This window comes from Amblyraja radiata, chromosome 7 (assembly GCF_010909765.2).
Source record: "Amblyraja radiata isolate CabotCenter1 chromosome 7, sAmbRad1.1.pri, whole genome shotgun sequence".
Taxonomy (NCBI): domain Eukaryota; kingdom Metazoa; phylum Chordata; class Chondrichthyes; order Rajiformes; family Rajidae; genus Amblyraja; species Amblyraja radiata.
In genome coordinates this window covers 27733587-27755423 of record NC_045962.1, presented here as the reverse complement: position 1 = coordinate 27755423, position 21837 = coordinate 27733587, and the positions used below count along the sequence as shown (strand labels likewise).

The 21837-nt window shown below is 37.4% G+C and overlaps 1 protein-coding gene across 2 annotated transcripts in view; it reads right to left on the bottom strand.

The window, feature by feature from the left end:
• Positions 1-21837, bottom strand: part of LOC116975181 (neurabin-1-like) — a 76631-nt gene that overhangs the window by 13468 nt on the left and 41326 nt on the right. Inside the window, exons 10-13 of one of the 2 annotated variants that reach the window (XM_033023948.1) lie at positions 18269-18319; positions 17893-18044; positions 12832-13177; positions 8713-8794 (exon numbers count right to left, since the gene is read on the bottom strand). In XM_033023948.1, coding sequence (XP_032879839.1) covers positions 8713-8794; positions 12832-13177; positions 17893-18044; positions 18269-18319 — 631 coding nt within the window. The remainder of the gene's footprint in view (positions 1-8712; positions 8795-12831; positions 13178-17892; positions 18045-18268; positions 18320-21837) is intronic. The other variant, XM_033023949.1, reaches the window with a different exon arrangement.

Here is a 21837-nt window from a genome sequence, read left to right as displayed (position 1 = left end):
GAGCTTCTCCGAGGAAGGAGCGTGGAAAAGGCACAGCTTCTGACTGGTATCTTAGAAGCAATATCGAAAATGAAAGATGAACTGAAAAATGAAATTAAAACAAGATTTTGCAGTTTGGAAGAAATGGTGAAAGGAATTTCGAGCAAATTGAAGGAAGTTCAAGTCAAGCTGATTATGTTACAAGATGAATCTCATGAACAGAAGGAACAAATTGATAACTTGCGAACCCTGGGCCAGGAGAGAGATTTGAAGATTGAAAAACTGGAACGGAAAATGAATGAAAATACTCGGGCACTCCAGCAATACAAGATTAAAAATATGGATCTGGAAAACAGAAGCCGTCGACTGAATTTGCGATTTGTTGATTTGCCGGAAGGTCAAGAAGGAGATAATGTTATAAAATATGCTTCTAAAATGATAAAGGAGACTTTCAACATCGAGCACTATGAAAATCTTCCAGTTTTGGATAACGCACGCAGGATCGGAAAGAAATATTGTTCCCAAGAAAAACCGAGACATTTGATTGTTCGGTTTCACTTCTTGCAGATGAAGGAGAATATCCTTCAGGCAGCAAAAAAGTTGGGCATGGTTGAATATGAAGGATGCAAGTTTTGGGTTGTTCCTGATTACAGCCATGAGCTTTTAGAATTAAGAAAGTCTTTCCATAATGTAATGTCTGAGTTGTTTAAGAAAAAGTTGCGCCCTGCCTTACTTTATCCAGCCAGACTGCGTATACGGAGGATCTTTTGCTTCTAGCTTAATTTTTTTTTATCTATGCAGAATTTGAACTACAAAATGTCTGAAATGTCGTCACTTCTGGCTCAGCCCTATATTTTTCTCCTTCCAGTATCATGAACTATTATGCTTTAAGAAAATAACTCTTTACATTCCACATGATTTTTACAAACAATATGGATAAAGTTATTAACTTCCTTTCATGGAATGTGAATGGTTTGAACCATCCCATTAAGAGGAAAAACTGTTTTAAAGTTCTTCGTAGATTAAATGCTCAGATTATCTTTGTTCAGGAAACTCATGTAAGGCAAGACGACATTCAGCGATTTTTCAAGTTTTGGAGAGGACAGCAGTTTCATTCAAATTCACAGGCTAAGGTGAAAGGAGTCTCTATTTTTATTGACTCCTCAATTCTGTTTGTTCATTATGAAACAATTTCTGATCCATATGGTCGATTTTTGGTGATTACTGGTTTCTTCATAACCAAAAGGTTGCTATGGTGAATGTTTTGCACCAAATATTGATCACCCTGAGTTTTTTTAAACAGTTAATCCTAATTTAACTGAACACTTTTTAATAATGGGTGGAGATTTTAACTGCTGTTTGAAACCCTCGATGGACAGATCTGCATCTGATCATGTGCTTACAAATAAATCAGCTAGTTTTATACATTCTTTTTTAGTTGACTCTGGAATGTTAGAAGTCTGGAGATTCTTACACCCAAATGACAAAGAATTTTCTTTTTTCTCTCATGTATATCATAGTTACTCGAGGATTGACTACTTTATAATAGATTCTCGGCTAGTTTCATCGGTCACTGCATGTAAGTATGATGCAATTGCTATTTCTGATCATGCACCAATCAAACTACCCGATTCCAAGTTTAGTGCTAAACAATGGCGATTTAATGCTACTTTGCTTCAAGATCTAAATTTTGTTAATTTTATTGAAGATCAGATTGCTTTTTTCTTCTTAACAAATTCTACTGAAGAAATATCCAATGGTGTAGTCTGGGATGCTTTTAAGGCATATATTCGTGGACAAATTATTTCATACTCTGCGGGATTAAAAAAACAAACTCAAAATGAAATACGTATATTGGCTGATGAGATTAAAGAAATTGATAAAAAATATTCAAAAGCTCCTAGTTTAGAGCTCTATAAGAATAGAGTTGAACTTCAATTGAGACATGATTTGTTATTAGTATCATCGATTGAGAATGAGCTACTTAAAACCAAGTCAATTTTATATACATGGCAAAAAATCTGGTAAATTACTCGCTAATCAGTTGAAAGTGATGTCGGCCAAACGTCAGATTACTAAAGTGAGTAAACGGGATGGTACACTGACTGTGGACCATGATGAAATTAATAAATCCTTTCAGGAATTCTATACCTCCCTATACCAATCAGAATTTTTCACTGATTCCAATATAATGCATGAGTTTTTAAAGAAACTGAACTTGCCAAATTTACCACATAACGAGTCTCTGTTGTTAGACGAACCCATCACGGAGGAAGAATTACAGAAAGCAATCCTCTCGATGAATTTTGGTAAAGCTCCTGGTTCAGATGGGTTTACAATAGAATTTTTAAAGTATTTCTCAAGTTTACTGTCTCCCTGGCTATGAAAGGTTTTTAAAGAAGCCGTTTTAATGAACAGATTACCACAATCCTTTTATGAAGCATCTCTTTCTTTAATTCTTAAAAAAGATAAAGACTCTACTGAAGTGACATCATATAGATCTATATCACTGTTAAATGTAGATTCCAAAATTCTTTCCAAAATATTAGCTATGAGATTGGAAAATATTTTACCGCACATTATTTCTGAAGATCAGACAGGTTTTATTAAAAATCGTTACTCATACTTTAACGTTAGGAGATTAATGAATCATATATACAGCTTCAAATAAAACTCCAGAATGTGTCATTTCATGATGCTGAGAAGGCGTTTGATAGAGTAGATGGGAATACTTATTCAATACACTTGAAAAATTTATGATTTGCACAAATTTATTTCTTGGATCAAGCTGATATATCATATACCTCAGGCTTCTGTACTTACCAATAATCAGAGATCCCTTTTTTCAGGCTCTTTCGAGGTACGAGACATGGCTGTCCTTTAAGTCCTTTACTGTTTAATATCACTTTGGAACCTTTGGCCACCGCTATTAGGGAATCCCCTAATATTTTTGGAATTGTCCGCGGGAATAAGACACATAAGCTATCTCTTTATGCAGATGATCTGTTATTATTCATCTCTAACCCTGAGAAATCTATTCCGGCAATAGTAGCTTAATCAATTTACTTAATCAATACTAAATCAATTTAGTAGTTTTTCTGGTTATAAACTAAATCTTAGTAAGAGTGAGCTTTTTCCATTAAACAATCTAGTTTTGAATTATGGACAGTTTCCATTTAGATTGACTACCAAATGTTTTACTTATTTAGGCATTAAGATTACCAAGAAATACAAGGATTTATTTAAAGCCAATTTTACGCCTCTAATTGACCATATCAAACAACAGTTTACTAAATGGTTACCAATGTCCTTATCTTTAATCGGCCGAATCAATGCTATTAAAATGTTTATCTTACATAAATTTTTGTATTTATTTCAGTCAATACCAATTTTTATTGCTAAATCTTTCTTTGATATTATTGACTCCAAAGTTTCTTCATATATATGGCAGAATAAAAATTCCAGACTAAGTAAAAAATACTTACAGAAATTAAAAAAAAACGGTGGTTTGACACTGCCGAACCTTAGATTCTACTATTGGGCAGTTAATGCTCATATTTAACGTTTTGGACAAAAGATTTAGAAGTACCCAATGCCCAGGATGGATAAATCTTGAACGTGATTCTATGCAAGGGCTATCATTAGCTTCTATTCTAGGGGCCTCGTTACCTTTTACAATTACGAGATTGAATAAATATACGACTAACCCAAAAATAAGACATACATTCCGAATATGGTTTCAATTTCGTAAGTTTTTTGGATTGAATAATTTTATCTTATCGAGTCCTATCATTTCTAATTTTTTCTTCCAACCTTCTAGTACTGATCAAGCCTTTCTGTTATGGAAGAGGAAGGGGTTAGTAGCTTTTCATGATTTGTTTTTACATGGTTGTTTTATGTCTTTTGAACAACTCTCCAATAAATATAATCTATCTAACTCACACTTCTTTAAATATTTACAAATTAGACATTTTTTGAAGGCTACTCTACCCTTTTTTCCGTTACATCAAACCGAAATCTTGGAAAAAAATTTACATTTGAACCCTTATCAGAAAGGCTTAATAACGACTATTTATGAGTTGGTTTTGAAATTACAAGTAGATGAAGGAGAATATCCTTCAGGCAGCAAAAAAGTTGGGCATGGTTGAATATGAAGGATGCAAGTTTTGGGTTGTTCCTGATTACAGCCATGAGCTTTTAGAATTAAGAAAGTCTTTCCATAATGTAATGTCTGAGTTGTTTAAGAAAAAGTTGCGCCCTGCCTTACTTTATCCAGCCAGACTGCGTATACGGAGGATCTTTTGCTTCTAGCTTAATTTTTTTTTATCTATGCAGAATTTGAACTACAAAATGTCTGAAATGTCGTCACTTCTGGCTCAGCCCTATATTTTTCTCCTTCCAGTATCATGAACTATTATGCTTTAAGAAAATAACTCTTTACATTCCACATGATTTTTACAAACAATATGGATAAAGTTATTAACTTCCTTTCATGGAATGTGAATGGTTTGAACCATCCCATTAAGAGGAAAAACTGTTTTAAAGTTCTTCGTAGATTAAATGCTCAGATTATCTTTGTTCAGGAAATTCATGTAAGGCAAGACGACATTCAGCGATTTTTCAAGTTTTGGAGAGGACAGCAGTTTCATTCAAATTCACAGGCTAAGGTGAAAGGAGTCTCTATTTTTATTGACTCCTCAATTCTGTTTGTTCATTATGAAACAATTTCTGATCCATATGGTCGATTTTTGGTGATTACTGGTTTCTTCATAACCAAAAGGTTGCTATGGTGAATGTTTTGCATCAAATATTGATCACCCTGAGTTTTTTTAAACAGTTAATCCTAATTTAACTGAACACTTTTTAATAATGGGTGGAGATTTTAACTGCTGTTTGAAACCCTCGATGGACAGATCTGCATCTGATCATGTGCTTACAAATAAATCAGCTAGTTTTATACATTCTTTTTTAGTTGACTCTGGAATGTTAGAAGTCTGGAGATTCTTACACCCAAATGACAAAGAATTTTCTTTTTTCTCTCATGTATATCATAGTTACTCGAGGATTGACTACTTTATAATAGATTCTCGGCTAGTTTCATCTGTCACTGCATGTAAGTATGATGCAATTGCTATTTCTGATCATGCACCAATCAAACTACCCGATTCCAAGTTTAGTGCTAAACAATGGCGATTTAATGCTACTTTGCTTCAAGATCTAAATTTTGTTAATTTTATTAAAGATCAGATTGCTTTTTTCTTCTTAACAAATTCTACTGAAGAAATATCCAATGGTGTAGTCTGGGATGCTTTTAAGGCATATATTCGTGGACAAATTATTTCATACTCTGCGGGATTAAAAAAACAAACTCAAAATGAAATACGTATATTGGCTGATGAGATTAAAGAAATTGATAAAAAATATTCAAAAGGTCCTAGTTTAGAGCTCTATAAGAATAGAGTTGAACTTCAATTGAGACATGATTTGTTATTAGTATCATCGATTGAGAATGAGCTACTTAAAACCAAGTCAATTTTATATACATGGCAAAAAATCTGGTAAATTACTCGCTAATCAGTTGAAAGTGATGTCGGCCAAACGTCAGATTACTAAAGTGAGTAAACGGGATGGTACACTGACTGTGGACCATGATGAAATTAATAAATCCTTTCAGGAATTCTATACCTCCCTATACCAATCAGAATTTTTCACTGATTCCAATATAATGCATGAGTTTTTAAAGAAACTGAACTTGCCAAATTTACCACATAACGAGTCTCTGTTGTTAGACGAACCCATCACGGAGGAAGAATTACAGAAAGCAATCCTCTCGATGAATTTTGGTAAAGCTCCTGGTTCAGATGGGTTTACAATAGAATTTTTAAAGTATTTCTCAAGTTTACTGTCTCCCTGGCTATGAAAGGTTTTTAAAGAAGCCGTTTTAATGAACAGATTACCACAATCCTTTTATGAAGCATCTCTTTCTTTAATTCTTAAAAAAGATAAAGACTCTACTGAAGTGACATCATATAGATCTATATCACTGTTAAATGTAGATTCCAAAATTCTTTCCAAAATATTAGCTATGAGATTGGAAAATATTTTACCGCACATTATTTCTGAAGATCAGACAGGTTTTATTAAAAATCGTTACTCATACTTTAACGTTAGGAGATTAATGAATCATATATACATTCAAATAAAACTCCAGAATGTGTAATTTCATGATGCTGAGAAAGCGTTTGATAGAGTGGTTGGGAATACTTATTCAATACACTTGAAAAATTTATGATTTGCACAAATTTATTTCTTGGATCAAGCTGATATATCATATACCTCAGGCTTCTGTACTTACCAATAATCAGAGATCCCTTTTTTCAGGCTCTTTCGAGGTACGAGACATGGCTGTCCTTTAAGTCCTTTACTGTTTAATATCACTTTGGAACCTTAGGGAATCCCCTAATATTTTTGGAATTGTCCGCGGGAATAAGACACATAAGCTATCTCTTTATGCAGATGATCTGTTATTATTCATCTCTAACCCTGAGAAATCTATTCCGGCAATAGTAGCTTAATCAATTTACTTAATCAATACTAAATCAATTTAGTAGTTTTTCTGGTTATAAACTAAATCTTAGTAAGAGTGAGCTTTTTCCATTAAACAATCTAGTTTTGAATTATGGACAGTTTCCATTTAGATTGACTACCAAATGTTTTACTTATTTAGGCATTAAGATTACCAAGAAACACAAGGATTTATTTAAAGCCAATTTTACGCCTCTAATTGACCATATCAAACAACAGTTTACTAAATGGTTACCAATGTCCTTATCTTTAATCGGCCGAATCAATGCTATTAAAATGTTTATCTTACATAAATTTTTGTATTTATTTCAGTCAATACCAATTTTTATTGCTAAATCTTTCTTTGATATTATTGACTCCAAAGTTTCTTCATATATATGGCAGAATAAAAATTCCAGACTAAGTAAAAAATACTTACAGAAATAAAAAAAAAACGGTGGTTTGACACTGCCGAACCTTAGATTCTACTATTGGGCAGTTAATGCTCATATTTAACGTTTTGGACAAAAGATTTAGAAGTACCCAATGCCCAGGATGGATAAATCTTGAACATGATTCTATGCAAGGGCTATCATTAGCTTCTATTCTAGGGGCCTCGTTACCTTTTACAATTACGAGATTGAATAAATATACGACTAACCCAAAAATAAGACATACATTCCGAATATGGTTTCAATTTCGTAAGTTTTTTGGATTGAATAATTTTATCTTATCGAGTCCTATCATTTCTAATTTTTTCTTCCAACCTTCTAGTACTGATCAAGCCTTTCTGTTATGGAAGAGGAAGGGGTTAGTAGCTTTTCATGATTTGTTTTTACATGGTTGTTTTATGTCTTTTGAACAACTCTCCAATAAATATAATCTATCTAACTCACACTTCTTTAAATATTTACAAATTAGACATTTTTTGAAGGCTACTCTACCCTTTTTTCCGTTACCACATCAAACCGAAATCTTGGAAAAAAATTTACATTTGAACCCTTATCAGAAAGGCTTAATAACGACTATTTATGAGTTGGTTTTGAAATTACAAGTAGATACATTTGATAAAATTAAGAATGACTGGGAAAGAGAACTCCAAATTTCTCTACCTATAGAGAAATGGGAGAGGATTCTTCAATTAGTTAATACTTCCTCAATGTGTTCAACATTTTCACACAACATAAATTGTCCCCTCTCCAACCATTATAATAATTATTTTACCTTGTTACGCTTGACGACAAACAGGGACTTAAATTGTTAAAATTCTTTGCAGCCCAGATTCTGTTTTGCTTTTTCCCCCCTAGTTTTTTCCTTTTTTTCTTTTTGTTTTTTTATATATGTTCTCTTTTAAACACTTAACTATATTTACATAGAGGTCTATATTCAATGTGTATTTTGACACTGGACTCATATTTATGTTATACCTGTTATTAATGTGATCCTGATCCCTATGTATCAATATCATTGTTATGATTATCATTACTTTTTCTGTTGTTTTTGTTTTTGAAAAAAAACTAATAAAAAGATTTTAAAAGAAAAAAGAAAGGAAATTGACAAGCAGAAAAAGAAAGTGTCACTGAAAAAGAAAGTGTCCCATACAGCATTAAATATTTCAGCTTGCATTAACACACATGAACTTATGGCTATTAAAAAGACAATTATTTTTGAAAATCCTGCAGGAAAAATCATTTTGTTATGTTGATTCTGCAACTCCTTACTCCCAATCCACATTTTCCATATTAACATAATCGAGTTTATAACGTGATTTAAAATATGAACGCCATCTATCTGGTTATAGCAGAATTAACTAAATACTATGAGTAAAAAGGAACTGCAGATGCTGGTTTAAACCGAAGATAGACACAAAAAGCTGGAGTAACTCAGCAGGACAGGCAGCATCTCTGGAGAAGGAATGGGTGACATTTCGGGTCTGAAGAAGGTATCGACTCGAAACTTCACCCATTCCTTCTCTCCAGATATGCTGCCTGTCTCGCTGAGTTACTCCAGCTTTTTGTGTCTAACTACATACAGTACTCTGCTTGTTTCTTATGAACAAGTCATTTTATTGCAACCTGGTGTATACGACAATAAACTAATCTGAATTTGAATCAATAGCCACGATTACACTTATACAAAATATTTTCTTCAAGGCAACGGAGATCATACCCAAAATCAGCAAATCTTCTTTTGGATTTTCCAGATACGTTTTCACTTCCATTGGCTGACTCATCTTCACTTTTCTTGCCTTCTGTCAATATAAAATAATCACATTTTCCTGTATTTATACCTCTGTTTTTAAGTTCAAGTTCACATTTCAAGTTCAAGTTCACATTTAATGCCACATGCACCAATTGAGGTAGTGGAATTTGATTTACCATGCAGTCACACAATCAAAAAGAGCACAATACACAATAGAATATAACATGAACATCCACCACAGTGGAATCAACATTCTTCACTGTGGTAGAAGGCAAAAACGTTCAGTCAGTCCTCCTCCATTGTTCATCCGTGGTCGGGGCCATGAACCCTCCGCAGTCGGACGGTCCGATGTACAGGACTTCTCGTCGGGATGCTTGAAACTCCGACGTCGGGACGGACACTCGAATTGGCTTGGAGGTCCCGAATCGGGCGCTTCCTACCGGAGACCGTGGCTTCATGATGTTATAGGCCAAGGCCAGCGGTCGGAGCTCTTCTCCGGTGATCCCCGGCGAGGGATCCCAGACTCCGCGATGGAAAGTCCATGCCGCGCCCGCGGCGAGAAGTTCCGCTTCAGGATGTTGTAGTCTGCGGGCAAGCAATCGGAGGACTTCTTCTGGCGATGCCCGGCAAGGGATCGCCCGGCTCTGCGATGGAAAGTCCGCGCTGCGCCCGCTGCTGAAGCTCTGGGCCCGACTCCGGGAGAGGCCGCACCAATCCAAGCTGTTAGACCGCGAGGGAGGCCGAAAATGCAACTAGGAAAAAAGTCGCATTCCACCCAGGTAAGTCACTGAAAAACAGTTTCCCCCCTATTCCCCGCCCCCACACCACCACACATTTTTAGACATACAGGTGCACAACCTTTTATCCGGAGTTCCGGAAACCGAAAAGCTCCGAAAACCGGACATTTTTTCCAAGATGTCGTCTGCACACCAAAGCTCGCGTTTGGCGCCAAACCTGACCCGAAACGACCCACGGTCAACCCAGGTCTGTACTACTGTAGCGGCTGCCTCCCTCCTTAACACTTAAACATCTGTAAATCATTGCTTAAATGTTAGTCAGTTAGTTTGGAGGGCTTTTATCTGAAGGGAGGGGGGGGGTGATGGGGGAAACTTTAATTCTAAGTCCCCTACCTGGTTGGAGAGGCGGGGAGCGGGCAATGCCTTACCGGGTCGCCGTGCAGTAAGCTCCGGAGCGCTGTGGCCGCCGACTCCCAACATCGCGGAGCTGGGGCTGCGGGCGTCCGGCCGCGGGCGGCGCCGGTTGTAGCTCCGACCCCGGCAACTCTACCCCTGGCTGCGCGGCGCTCCAAATCCAGCGTGGCCCGCGGCCGGACGCCCGCAGCCCCAGCTCCGCGATGTTGATTGTCGGCGGCCACAGCGCTCCGGAGCTTACCGCACGGCGACCCGGTAAGGCATTGCCCGCTCCCCGCTGGTATCCCAGCGCTGCGACGCCGCCGACTCCCAACATCGCGGAGCTGGGGCTGCGGGCGTCCGGCCGCGGGCGGCGCTGGATTTGGAGCGCCGCGCAGCCAGGGGTAGAGTTGCCGGAGCCGGAGCTCCAACCAGCACCGCCCGCGGTCGGACGCCCGCAGCCCCCAGCTCCGCGATGTTGGGAGTCGGCGGCCACAGCGCTCCGGAGCTTACTGCACGGCGACCCGGTAAGGCATTGCCCGCTCCCCGCCTCTCCGACCAGGTAGGGGACTAAGAATTAAAGTTTCCTCCTTCACCCCCCCCCCCCCACATAAAATCCCTCCAAACTAACTGACTAACATTTAAGCAATGATTCCCCGCTCTCCGGGGAGGAGGCAGCCGCTCCAGACTTTTCAAGCCGCCTACCTACCTAATCTACGCTAAAAATCTTCCATTCGGAAATCCGAAAAATTCCGAAATCCGAGAAGTGTCTGGTCCCAAGGCTTTCGGATAAAAGGTTGTGCACCTGTACTAAAAACAAAAAAAAGTCGAAAGGACGAACAGCTGCTGGCGAGGCTGCCGGCTCGCGGCGCCGCCCGATGGAGGCGGATAGATTTAAGATGTTATCAATAAATCTATTGTATATTACACAAAAGAATAGGAAAGCACAATTTTAAAAGATGTCTCGAACTATCTTTTGATTTGAATGCCAAACCTTATGTGCAGTTAAAACAATGAATGAACACTAAATTGGACAACTCCGATTGAACAGGTTTTAGGGTAAGTACAGTGCATTCAGAAAGTATTCAGACCCCTTCACTTTTTCCACATTTTGTTACGTTACAGCCTTATTCTAAAATGGATTAAATTCATTTTTTAATCATTAATCTATACACAATATACCATAATAAAAAAGCGAAAACAGGTGTTTAGAAATTTTTAGCAAAGTAATTAAAAATAAATAAGGTGTAAAATAATTAAATACTAAATATGGAGTTCCCGATATTGGTCTCTAACCAGTGACCATGAGCTCCACGATGTTAAAGTCCCGCAGCTCCCGCAGTGGAGCTCTCAAAGTCAGTCTCCAGCAAAGGCCGCCAACTCCTCGATGTTAGGCAGCAGTGTGGACGGAGATATGATACGGAAAAAAAAAAATCACATCTCCGTCGAGGTTAGAAAAAGTTCCCCCCCCCCCCATATAAAACAAGCTAAAGAACAGGAAAAACATACAATCAACACATACTAAAAAAACAACGAAGAAGAAAGGGACACACTGTTGGCGAGGCAGCCATTGCTGGCGCCACCCGATAGTTTCCATCACATCTAACAGGTGGTGGTGAAGGAGAATTCAGGTAGTCTGTCAATATGTGCAGCAGGAATTGCCAGTCCCCAAGAATGGTCCACTTTCACTGCACACTGGCCATCACAGACAGCCTCTCCACATTGAGCCATGGGTTATTCGTTGATAAGCAAGCATCAGCAGAGATGCACCCAAATCAGATGCCTTAACTAAAGTTTAAGAATGCATGTACCTGTGAGTGCATGAACTACAAGACCAATCGTACTGTAATGCTCTACCCCGTACTCTATGGGGTCGAGCTAAGCCAGGCACCAGTGTGCTTGCCTCTTAACCTACATTTTATGCTCAAATGTCTGAAGTAGAAAATGAATCACTAACATCTTGACCTGGAGAAGAGAACTACTAAACCATTAAATCCTTTTACATGTTCTATTTTGGATGCGATGCCAATATTTAGTAAATGTGCAAGTATTAACCCATCAGGGCTATTTACAACCAGCTAATGTTGACACCGTGGTAAACATTTAAATACTGAAAGATAGTACATTATTTTGTGAAGAATGAAATGACAAAAATGAAAATTTCCTCAACTGTTTTGACATTTTAACAACTGTTTTGTATCAATTGTAGGAAGTATTGGTAGGCTGAACGCGTGCAAATTGAATATGGGTTTGATTTTAAATCTCAAAGTTGTAAATAAAAAATTCAAGAGGACATCCAACAATGGATAACTTCCCTTATATTTTTTTGCCCATCCCCCTCTTTCCTTTCAGTTTGAAATAAAAATGTAAAAAAATGGTTGAATGGTGTCTAACAAGGGAATATGCATTGCTCTCATCCACCTGTGTAGTACTATCAGACTACCATCCAACAAAGATATTCTGAACCACACCAAATGAAAAAAATCAAAAAGATCAGCTGCTAAATAAATGAGTTTTTAAATATTATCTTTAAAAGTGACAAGCAACATAATACTCTGTTGTTTTATTCAACTTGATCAGAAACATAATACATGCACTATGCCTATTACCCACAATTTAAGAAGTGCATTATAGTATTTCAGCATGTAATTAATATAGATTTGCAAATCAATGAACTCTGGATGCCGGGAATCTGAAATTAAAGCCAAAAATGCTAGAAAAAGCAGGATGCTAGGCAACATATATGGAGAGAGAAATGTTTTGGCCAAAAATATTTCATCAGATCCTTCTGTTTAGAAGTCACCAACCAGAAACACCGTTTCTCTCTCCACTGATGTGTCCTTTCCAGCATCTTCCATTTTTATAATTAACTCAGAATGAATAAAGATATTCATACAGCTATCAATGAAGTTTTGATTTGAACATTACAGATATATAATAATTAAAGTAAGTTTACCAATAGTCTCTTTTCTTTTGCCTTTTGATTCTCTCTTCCTTATCTTTGTAAGAAATGATGGAGAACTTGATGGTGCTGTTACTTTGGAAAGAGACTGTTTTGAGCTTGTACTACTCTCAACACTCTTATGAACTGGTGAGGAACAAGGCGATGCAGAAGGACTTTGATCATGCAAACTGATTATGCTTGCCACATCAGACCTTTCCTCCACTGCTGCTTCTTTCATAGATGTTTCAGGTACAGGAACAGATGCATTTTCAATAGCTTGTACTGCACCCAAGTTACTTAGAATACGTGATGCATCTGCTTGCTCAACTCCTTCGATATTTTCCTCCTCTTCATTATTCTGAAAATGGAGTATAAAAATGTTGATTCGTTAGCAATGATTGGCAATATATATATAAGTAAAACTGTCAAACCTAAAAGAAAGGTAGACAAAAATGTTGGAGAAACTCAGCGGGTGAGGCAGCATCTATGTAACGTAATAATGAAATATTTTATGTATTTTATTAGTAAAGAAAAATTTGGGTTTTGGGTTCTGAGTAAATGAAAGCTTTGAAATTAGGGTTCTGTAGAAGGGCTGGGTAATCAGGAAATTGGAGGCCAGCATTCAAAGTGCATCCAAGCTACTTCCTGTTGTGCCCAAGCAAAATATATTGACAATGGTGAGAGGGGATGTATTTCTTGAGAAGGTTCTGGCTTATAGATACATAGAAAATAGGTGCAGGAGTAGGCCATTCGGCCCTTCAAGCCTGCACCGCCATTCAATATGATCATGGCTGATCATCCAACTCAGTATCCCGTACCTGCCTTCTCTCCATACCCCCTGATCCCTATAGCCATAAGGGCCACATCTAATTCCCTCAACTACCTTCTGTGGCAGAGAATTCCACAGATTCACCACTCTCTGTGTAAAAAATGATTTAACAGAAGCCATAAGAGAGGATGAGCTTTCTGAAACGTTGGAAGTTTTTGTATTCATAAACTTCTGTGGGCAATTGATAAGAATCCTTACATTCTTTAAGAAGGTACTGCAGATGATAGACCTTTAACTAACTTCCTGTTATTTTGGGGTTTCATAACTAAGGTTTGTGATCGATATAACCATAGCATGAGAAGTATTGTATTAGTGACAAGAATGCTTTCAATGGGTAAAGCTGTGATTGATATGTTAGAAGTCATTGCTGCAATTCTGTATGAACATGTGACTCTTAAGGGGTTGGACAGGCTAGATGCAGGAAGGTTATTCCCGATGTTGGGGAAGTCCAGAACTAGGGGATAAGAGGGAAGTCTTTTAGGACCGAGATGAGAAAATCATTTTTTTTACACAGAGTAGTGAATCTGTGGAATTCTCTGCCACAGAAGGTAGTTGAGGCCAGTTCATTGGCTATATTTAAGAGGGAGTTAGATGTGGCCCTTGTGGCTAAAGGGATCAGGGGGAATGGAGAGAAGGCAGGGATGGGATACTGAGTTGGATGATCAGCCATGATCATATCGAATGGCGGTGCAGGCTCGAAGGGCCGAATGGCCTACTCCTGCACCTATTTTCTATGTTTCCAAAACAGTATAAAATATGGTGTATGTCTTCATTCATTAGAGTGGTGGCCTGGGAGGAGTTAAGTATCTGCCGTATGCTTGACTTTGTATCTCCTAGCACTCTCTAGCTAAATGATTATTAAAGCTTGTATTGGTTTTACCCAACTTATTGTAAGTTGTCTGTTTTAAGAAAATGAACCTTAACAAAACCCTTCTTCAGACTGATGTGAGGGTGGGGAGGCGAGAAGAAAAAAGGAAGAGGATGAGCCAGAGGGCAAGAGGGAGAGCTAAGATGGGGAGGAGACAGTAAGGACTACCTGAAATTAGAGGTCAACTGCCAAAGCTAAATATGAGGTGCTGCTCCTCCAATTTCCGGTGGTCCTCACTCTGACCATGGAGGAGGCCCAGGAGGGGGAGTTGAAGTGCTGAGCCACCGGGAGATCAGGTTGGTTATTGCGAACCGAGCAGAGGTGTTCGGCGAAGCGATCGCCAAGCCTACGCTTGGTCTCACCGATGTAGATCAGCTGACATCTAGAGCAGCAGATGCAATAGATGAGGTTGGAGGAGGTGCAGGTGAACCTCTGTCGCACCGGGAAAGACTGCTTGGGTCCTTGAATGGAGTCAAGGGGGGAGGTAATGTGACAAGTGTAGCATTTCTTGGGGTTGCAAGGGAAAGTGCCCGGAGAGGGGGTGGTTCGGGTGGGAAGGGACGAATGGACCAGGGAGTTACGGAGCAGTCTCTGCAGAAAGCGGACGGGGAGGAGATTGAAAGATGTGGGAAGAGGTGGGGTCACGTTGGAGGTGGCGAAAATGACGGAGGATTATTTGTTGTAAGTGCCAGCTGGTGGGGTGGAAGGTGAGGACTAGGGGGACTCTGCCCTCGTTACGAGTGGGTGGATGGGGAGAGGGAGCGGTGTCATGGGATATCGAAGAAACCCTGGTGAGAGCCTCATCTGTGGTAGAAGAGGGGAACCCCTGCTCCCTGAAGAATGAGGACATCTCCGATGCTCTGGAACACCTCATCCTGGGAGCAGATGCGGCGTAGACGGAGGAATTGGGAGTAGGGGATGGAGTCCTTACAGGAAGCAGGGTGGGAAGAAGTGAAGTCCAGATAGCCATGGGAGTCAGTGGATGTTCGGTCAGAAGTCTATCACCTGCGATGGAGATAGTGAGGTACAGAAATGGTAGTGAAATGGTCCAGGTGTATTTGAGTGCTGGATGGAAGTTAGTGGTGAAATGGATGAAGTCAGTGAGTTGTGTGTGGGTGCAGGAGGTAGCACCAATGCAGTCCTCAATGTAGCGGAGGTAGAGTTCGGGGCTGGGGCCTTGGTACCTCTCGAACAAGGAAAGCTGTGCCTCTCTGCATACAATAAGCTTGTTCATCAAGTAAGAAATACATAGATATATAATTTTGACAGTACACAAAAATGCTGGAGAAACTCAGCGGGTGCAGCAGCATCTATGGAGCATCTATGGAGCGAAGGAAATAGGCAACATTTCGGGCCGAAACCCTTCTTCAGACTGGGAATTTTGACAGGTTGTGTTTGTATCTATATAACATCTCAAAAGATGATTATTCAAATTCATTCTCCATATAACTGTTGTAAACAGTCAAGCTACTTAAAAATTAACAATTGCTTCTCTCCAAGGCTATAAATTAACTCCCGTTGAGGTGCATAGTAGGTCAATAGGAAATACTAATATAACTTTTGCAACTGTTAGCTCTGGAAGTTTTAATTTAATAAATAGTTAATTGGGCAACCTTGATCTCAAGCAAACAGCTTCTTTAAACTGGGGACATGTTAGAATGCCCAGTGATATGATGCTGATCTACAATAATTTGTAAAACGGTACCTGTTTTCACTGGGTTGACCAATAATCCAATGATAATAAAATCTTTATTTAACTGAGAGTATCAACATTCAAAATGTACTTCAAAATAAAATGTTTGTGAAATAATGTTGAGAAAAATAAATTACATAAAAACAAAAGGAAATATTTCAGTATAGATCTTTTATCCTTTAACACCTGGCAAAGCTTTTTTAGGATGTTAAAAAAATGGTATGTTGGATAGTATTGCAAATGATGAGGAAGTGATTCATAATAGAATTCATTAGATTTTCCCAAGTTTCTCATTACAAACTGATGGACAGGTGAAGACTAAAAGAAACGATTGAGATTTTTTTAAATGCACGCAAAATTCACATTAAAAGTTTCAAGGTTGTGGGATTCCTGGTGTAGTTGGATCAATATAAATTTTTGTGTGTGTAAGAAGGAATTGCAGATGCTGGTTTACACCGAAGATAGACCTAAAATGCTGGGGTAACTCAGCAGGACAGTCAGCATCTCTGGATAGGAATGGGTGACATTTCGGGTCTGAAGAAGGGTCTCAACCCGAAACGTCACCCATTTCTTCGATCCAGGGATACTGCCTGTCCTGCTGAGTTACTCCAGCATTTTGTCTAAATTTTTGTGTGGGCAGTGTGTTCATGTTTTAAATAAGTCAAAGAACACTCTTAACAGTGCTGTACATAGAGTTTCCAGCACAAAGTTTTAAATGATAAGTTGTCCTCGGATTCCTCATTTCCTTCAATATGCAGAACCTCAAAAGTGCTTGAGAAGGTTTTACAAAACACTCCAGTGAGCCAAATTTTCTTATTCCTCATCACAAGCACAAGCATTCACATTTATGTTTTCTTGCCTACAAAGCTTTTAGAAGTACAGCAAAAATTACAGGTCTTATAGAACCTTGGTGAGCAATAGAAGAAAATGTGTATCAACCAAAGAAAGGATGGTTAAAAGCTACTGTTACAAAACTTCGCGACAGGTTTTGTAACAGTAGAAGATATCACATTTTCTAAAGCAAAATTGGATTATTCCTTGAAACAAAGGAAGACAACTCAGTGAGGAAAGAATAGAATTTGAAACCTCTGCATCAAAAGGAGAAATATTACCTTCTTAAAGGTTTTACAATTCCCTATAACCAGGAATTAAATTGAAAATTTAATGTAAAACTTTTAAATTACACTAGACCGAGTGCAGACCCGTTGGGTCTGCTCCCCCAACGCAGCCGTTCCCTACCCATAGCCCCCACGGGAGACGTGGTCCTCCAACTCAAGCGGCTCAGGAATCAGCAGTGCGGCTGTTTTTAAATGGCGTCTTTGAGGCGAGATGCGGGCGCCAGCAGCCGTTATGGTCGCTGGCCAGCAGGAGGCGACAAAATGAGTGAGTGGGGGGGGGAGAAGGATTTTATGAAAAATGTGTACATAAACACGACAAAATTTAATGAGGAGTGGATACTTGGAATGAAAAGTGAAATCTCTACCGAAATGGAAAAAAACTTGGCGTTTCTGGGTCTGACGTTGGCGTAGCAACGAATCAAAGACTGGCAGCCGCAAGTCAGAAACACACACAGCCAGCCAGCCACAGAGTTTTAATATTATAGATAGATTAGTGATTTTTTTTAAAGTATGATAATCTTATAGTATAAGAAAAGATTAGTCAAAAAATAATCAACGCCTTTACCTGGATACTTTCATTCTCATCATCAGCTTCAAGATATTCCTTTAGTTTTAATCTAGAAGGAGGCTGTCTTTTAACTTTCAAGGCAAGGTGTGCTCTTGCTTTGTGTGAACTTGTATCTAATCGCTTGGTTTCTGGAACAGCCTCATCAAAATCTGAAATGTTAAAATAATTGTAGACAGATATACAAGTTTAGAAACCAGTCAAATACCTAATTTTTTGATAGGGCATAGCGGGTTACATTTGTAATCAGACATTGGCATAATCATGTAAATATAATTAACTCTGATGGTCTCTCATAAAATTAAACCATAATTATAATTGTAATTTGTGATAATCCCATCAAATGAATGGACAATATTTTAGTGTACCAATTTACCACAGATCTTGGAGGTGTTGCAATATTCCCATTCCTCGGGAGATTTTGGAGCTTTAAAAATAAAAGAGGAAGCATATTTAAATTAAGACGTATTTAAAAGTAAGAAATTCTATTGATCATCTACTAACATTTAAAAGATCTTGCTGTTGCAAATGTCTCTTAATTTGTCCAAAGTACTAGCTGTGCAAAGAAACAGGTATAAATATGAAGTCACAGTTGGGAAAAAAAATACACTCCCTCCCTAACTGAAACAGAAAACCCCAACATTTTTTTTAAATTATTAGAATTTTATTTATCAGTAGTGTACATTACAATAATATAAGCCAAAAATAACATAATACATTTCCTGTACTACTTCATATTTTAAACTTTAAAAAGCAGAAAAGTAAAGAGAGCGAAATAGGATAGTAAGTGTGTGAAAGAGTGATCAAAAGAGACCCTTAAGCACGAAAAATTCGAAAAAGAATTATGAAGTAAGCCATGGAAAAAGAAAAAGAGAAAAAGAAAACAGAAGATATATTAAAAGTTAAAAAAAGAGATAAAAGGGATAAACGAACTTCGTATTTTTCCTCACCCCTCACCAGGTCCTAAAACCATTTATTTTCAGAATTCTGTTGCACCTTATACTTGTAGTAAGTCGATAAATGGAGACCAAATCTTTTGGAAATGGTCTGGTTTGCCTGCTAGAAGGAATCTCATATCTTTCAGGTATAGCATTTCGGACATATTTGAAATCCACATATTTATTGTTGGTGTTGGGGTGTTTTTCCAGAATTTAAGTATGAGTTTTTTTCCCATTATTAAACCATAAATAAGTAGGCTCTTTTGGGAGGCAGATAGCTCAGGGCTGACTTCCATTGTTCCAAAAATAATCAATTCTGCATTCGGTTTCAGTTTTATTTTAAATAATTTTGTAAAAATGTCAAAAATTTAATTCCAAAATTTTTGGAGTTTTATACAAAATACAAAGGAATGTGCTGTAGTTGCTTCTTGGGATAGACATTTATCACAGATGGGGGAGACATTTGGAAAAAGTTTACTTATTTTAGTTTTTGAGTAATATAGTCTATGTAAGGTTTTAAATTGAATTAGAATATGTCTTACATTAATCGAGCATTTGTGCACATATAGCAAATGTTTATCCCACCTCTCTTTCGAAATTTTTATAGCTAGTTCTTGTTCCCAGTCTCTTCTAATTCTATCGGATGGTGGTATTTCTATATTTAAGATGATGTTATACAAGTATGATATTAAATTAGCTGATTCGGCCTTTGTATTCATTGCTTCGTCCAATAAATCTGGAGACAAGTTATGATATTCTTGTATATATTTTTTCAAATAGTCACATATATGAAAATATTTAAAATATTGATTATTTCTCAAATTGTATTTAAGTTGTAGTTGTTGGAATGATAGTAAGTTTCCAGTTTCATACATGTCTCCAAATATTTTAATTCCTATTCTTTCCCAGTGTATAAATGATTTATCTATAATAGATGGTTTAAACGACGGATTATTAACTATTGGAGAAAGAAGCGATAGATTTCTTAATTTTAAGGTTAATTTTATTTGTTTCCAAATTCTAATTGTACTATGAATAATTGGATTTTTATTGTATTTTGTATTATTCAGGTTTATTGGTGAGAGGAGGATCGCTCCTATATTAAAAGGGGAGCAATCCTCTCTCTCCATTACTATCCAATCCACCAGCTGGGCAGAGTTGTCCAACAGGTGAATCACATTTTTGATATTTACTGCCCAATAATAGCACAAAAAATTAGGAAGTGTTAATCCACCAAATTCGTTAGGTTTACTCAGGTGTGTTCTTTGTATTCTGTGGGATTTATAGTGCCATATAAAGTTTGTAATATCTGAGTCCAGTTTAAAAAAAAACTTTTTTGGTAGGTATATTGGTATTGACTGGAATAGGTATAAAATTTGTGGTAAAAAGATAATTTGTATAGCATTTATTCGACCTATTAAAGACATCGGAAGAGTTTTCCAAAATTTAATCAGAGCGTTTAATTTATTAAGTAGGGGGATGTAATTTGCGTTAAACAAAGCTTTATATTTTCTAGTGATTTCAATTCCCAAATATTTAAATTTTTCTGTAGCAATTTTAAAAGGTGTGTTGAGTCTCGGGGTTTTATCGTCATAATTTCACTTTTATTCCAATTTATTCTGTATCCTGAAAAGGAACCAAATTCCTCTATTAGGTTTAGTATATTTGGTATACTAATTTGGGATTTTGTGATGTATAGTAGTACATCATCTGCGTATAATGATATTTTATTATTTGCATATTTTGTATTATAACCATGGATGTTCGGGTGTGTTCTAATGCTTTCAGCTAGAGGTTCTATTACAAGAGCAAATAGCAGCGGTGATAGTGAACATCCCTGTCTATTGCCCCTTGATAATTGAAATTTCGGGGACAATATGTTGTTATAGTCTGGCAGTAGGCCTGTTATATAATAGTTTTATCCATGAGATAAAATTCTCTCCCATTTGAAATGTTTGCAATACTTTAACCAGGTAGTCCCATTCCACTTGATCGAATGCTTTTTTTGCGTCCAATGAAATAATTGATAAGTCTTGTTCTACAGTTTTATATGAATGATATCTCAGATTATTGCATGAGTATCTCTTGGGTATGAACCCCGTTTGATCCGCTTTATTAATTTACTGACATATTTACTTAGTCTTCTAGCTAATGTTTTCGCTAGTATTTTTTGATCTGTATTTAACAGTGCAATGGCTCTATATGAACCGGGTTCTTCTATATCTTTATCTTTTTTAAGTATTAATGTAATCGTTGATTCCGCTAATGTTTCTGGTAATAAACCGCAACATTTTAAAGAGTTAATACATTGTAAACATTAGTCATGAGACAAGTGGTAATTACGCCATTTTCCTTTGAGATAAACCTGTCATTTAAAAAATAATCTCCCAAAAAGAAGGGCATTAATTTAATGCTTCACTGGAAAGACACTGTCATATCAGTCTAGACTCTTGTGCTCCAGCCTCTGGAGCAGGATTTGAAACCACAACCTTAGACACTGCAGTGTTAACAACTTTGCTGTGATATAAGGATGTTGATGTTTACATCAGGTCATTCCATTCATTCAGTTTACATTTATATATATATATTTTAAGTTTCTGGCACTTTAGAGACACGGGAGGGGTGTCATTAGCGGGTCAGGTATGTATTGTTGTTTCATTATCACGTGACCTCTGTTGGTCTGGGAAAAATTTAGAAAGGCTCTGGAACTGAGGTGCATGTGACAATAATTAACCAAAATAAACAAGAATCATAAATTCATGCTCTAATACTGCTTTTTAAATAAAAAATGCATCATCTAAATTGGAAAATTATGTTTCTTTCTTCTGATTGTGTTCAGTTCTGGTCACCCTGCGATAAAAAAGACACCATTAAGCTGGAAAGAATGCAAAGAAGATTTACGAGGATCTTGCCAGGATTAATAATAATAATGGATGGGATTTATATAGCGCTTTTCTAATACTCAAGGCGCTTTACATCGCATTATTCATTCACTCCTCAGTCACAC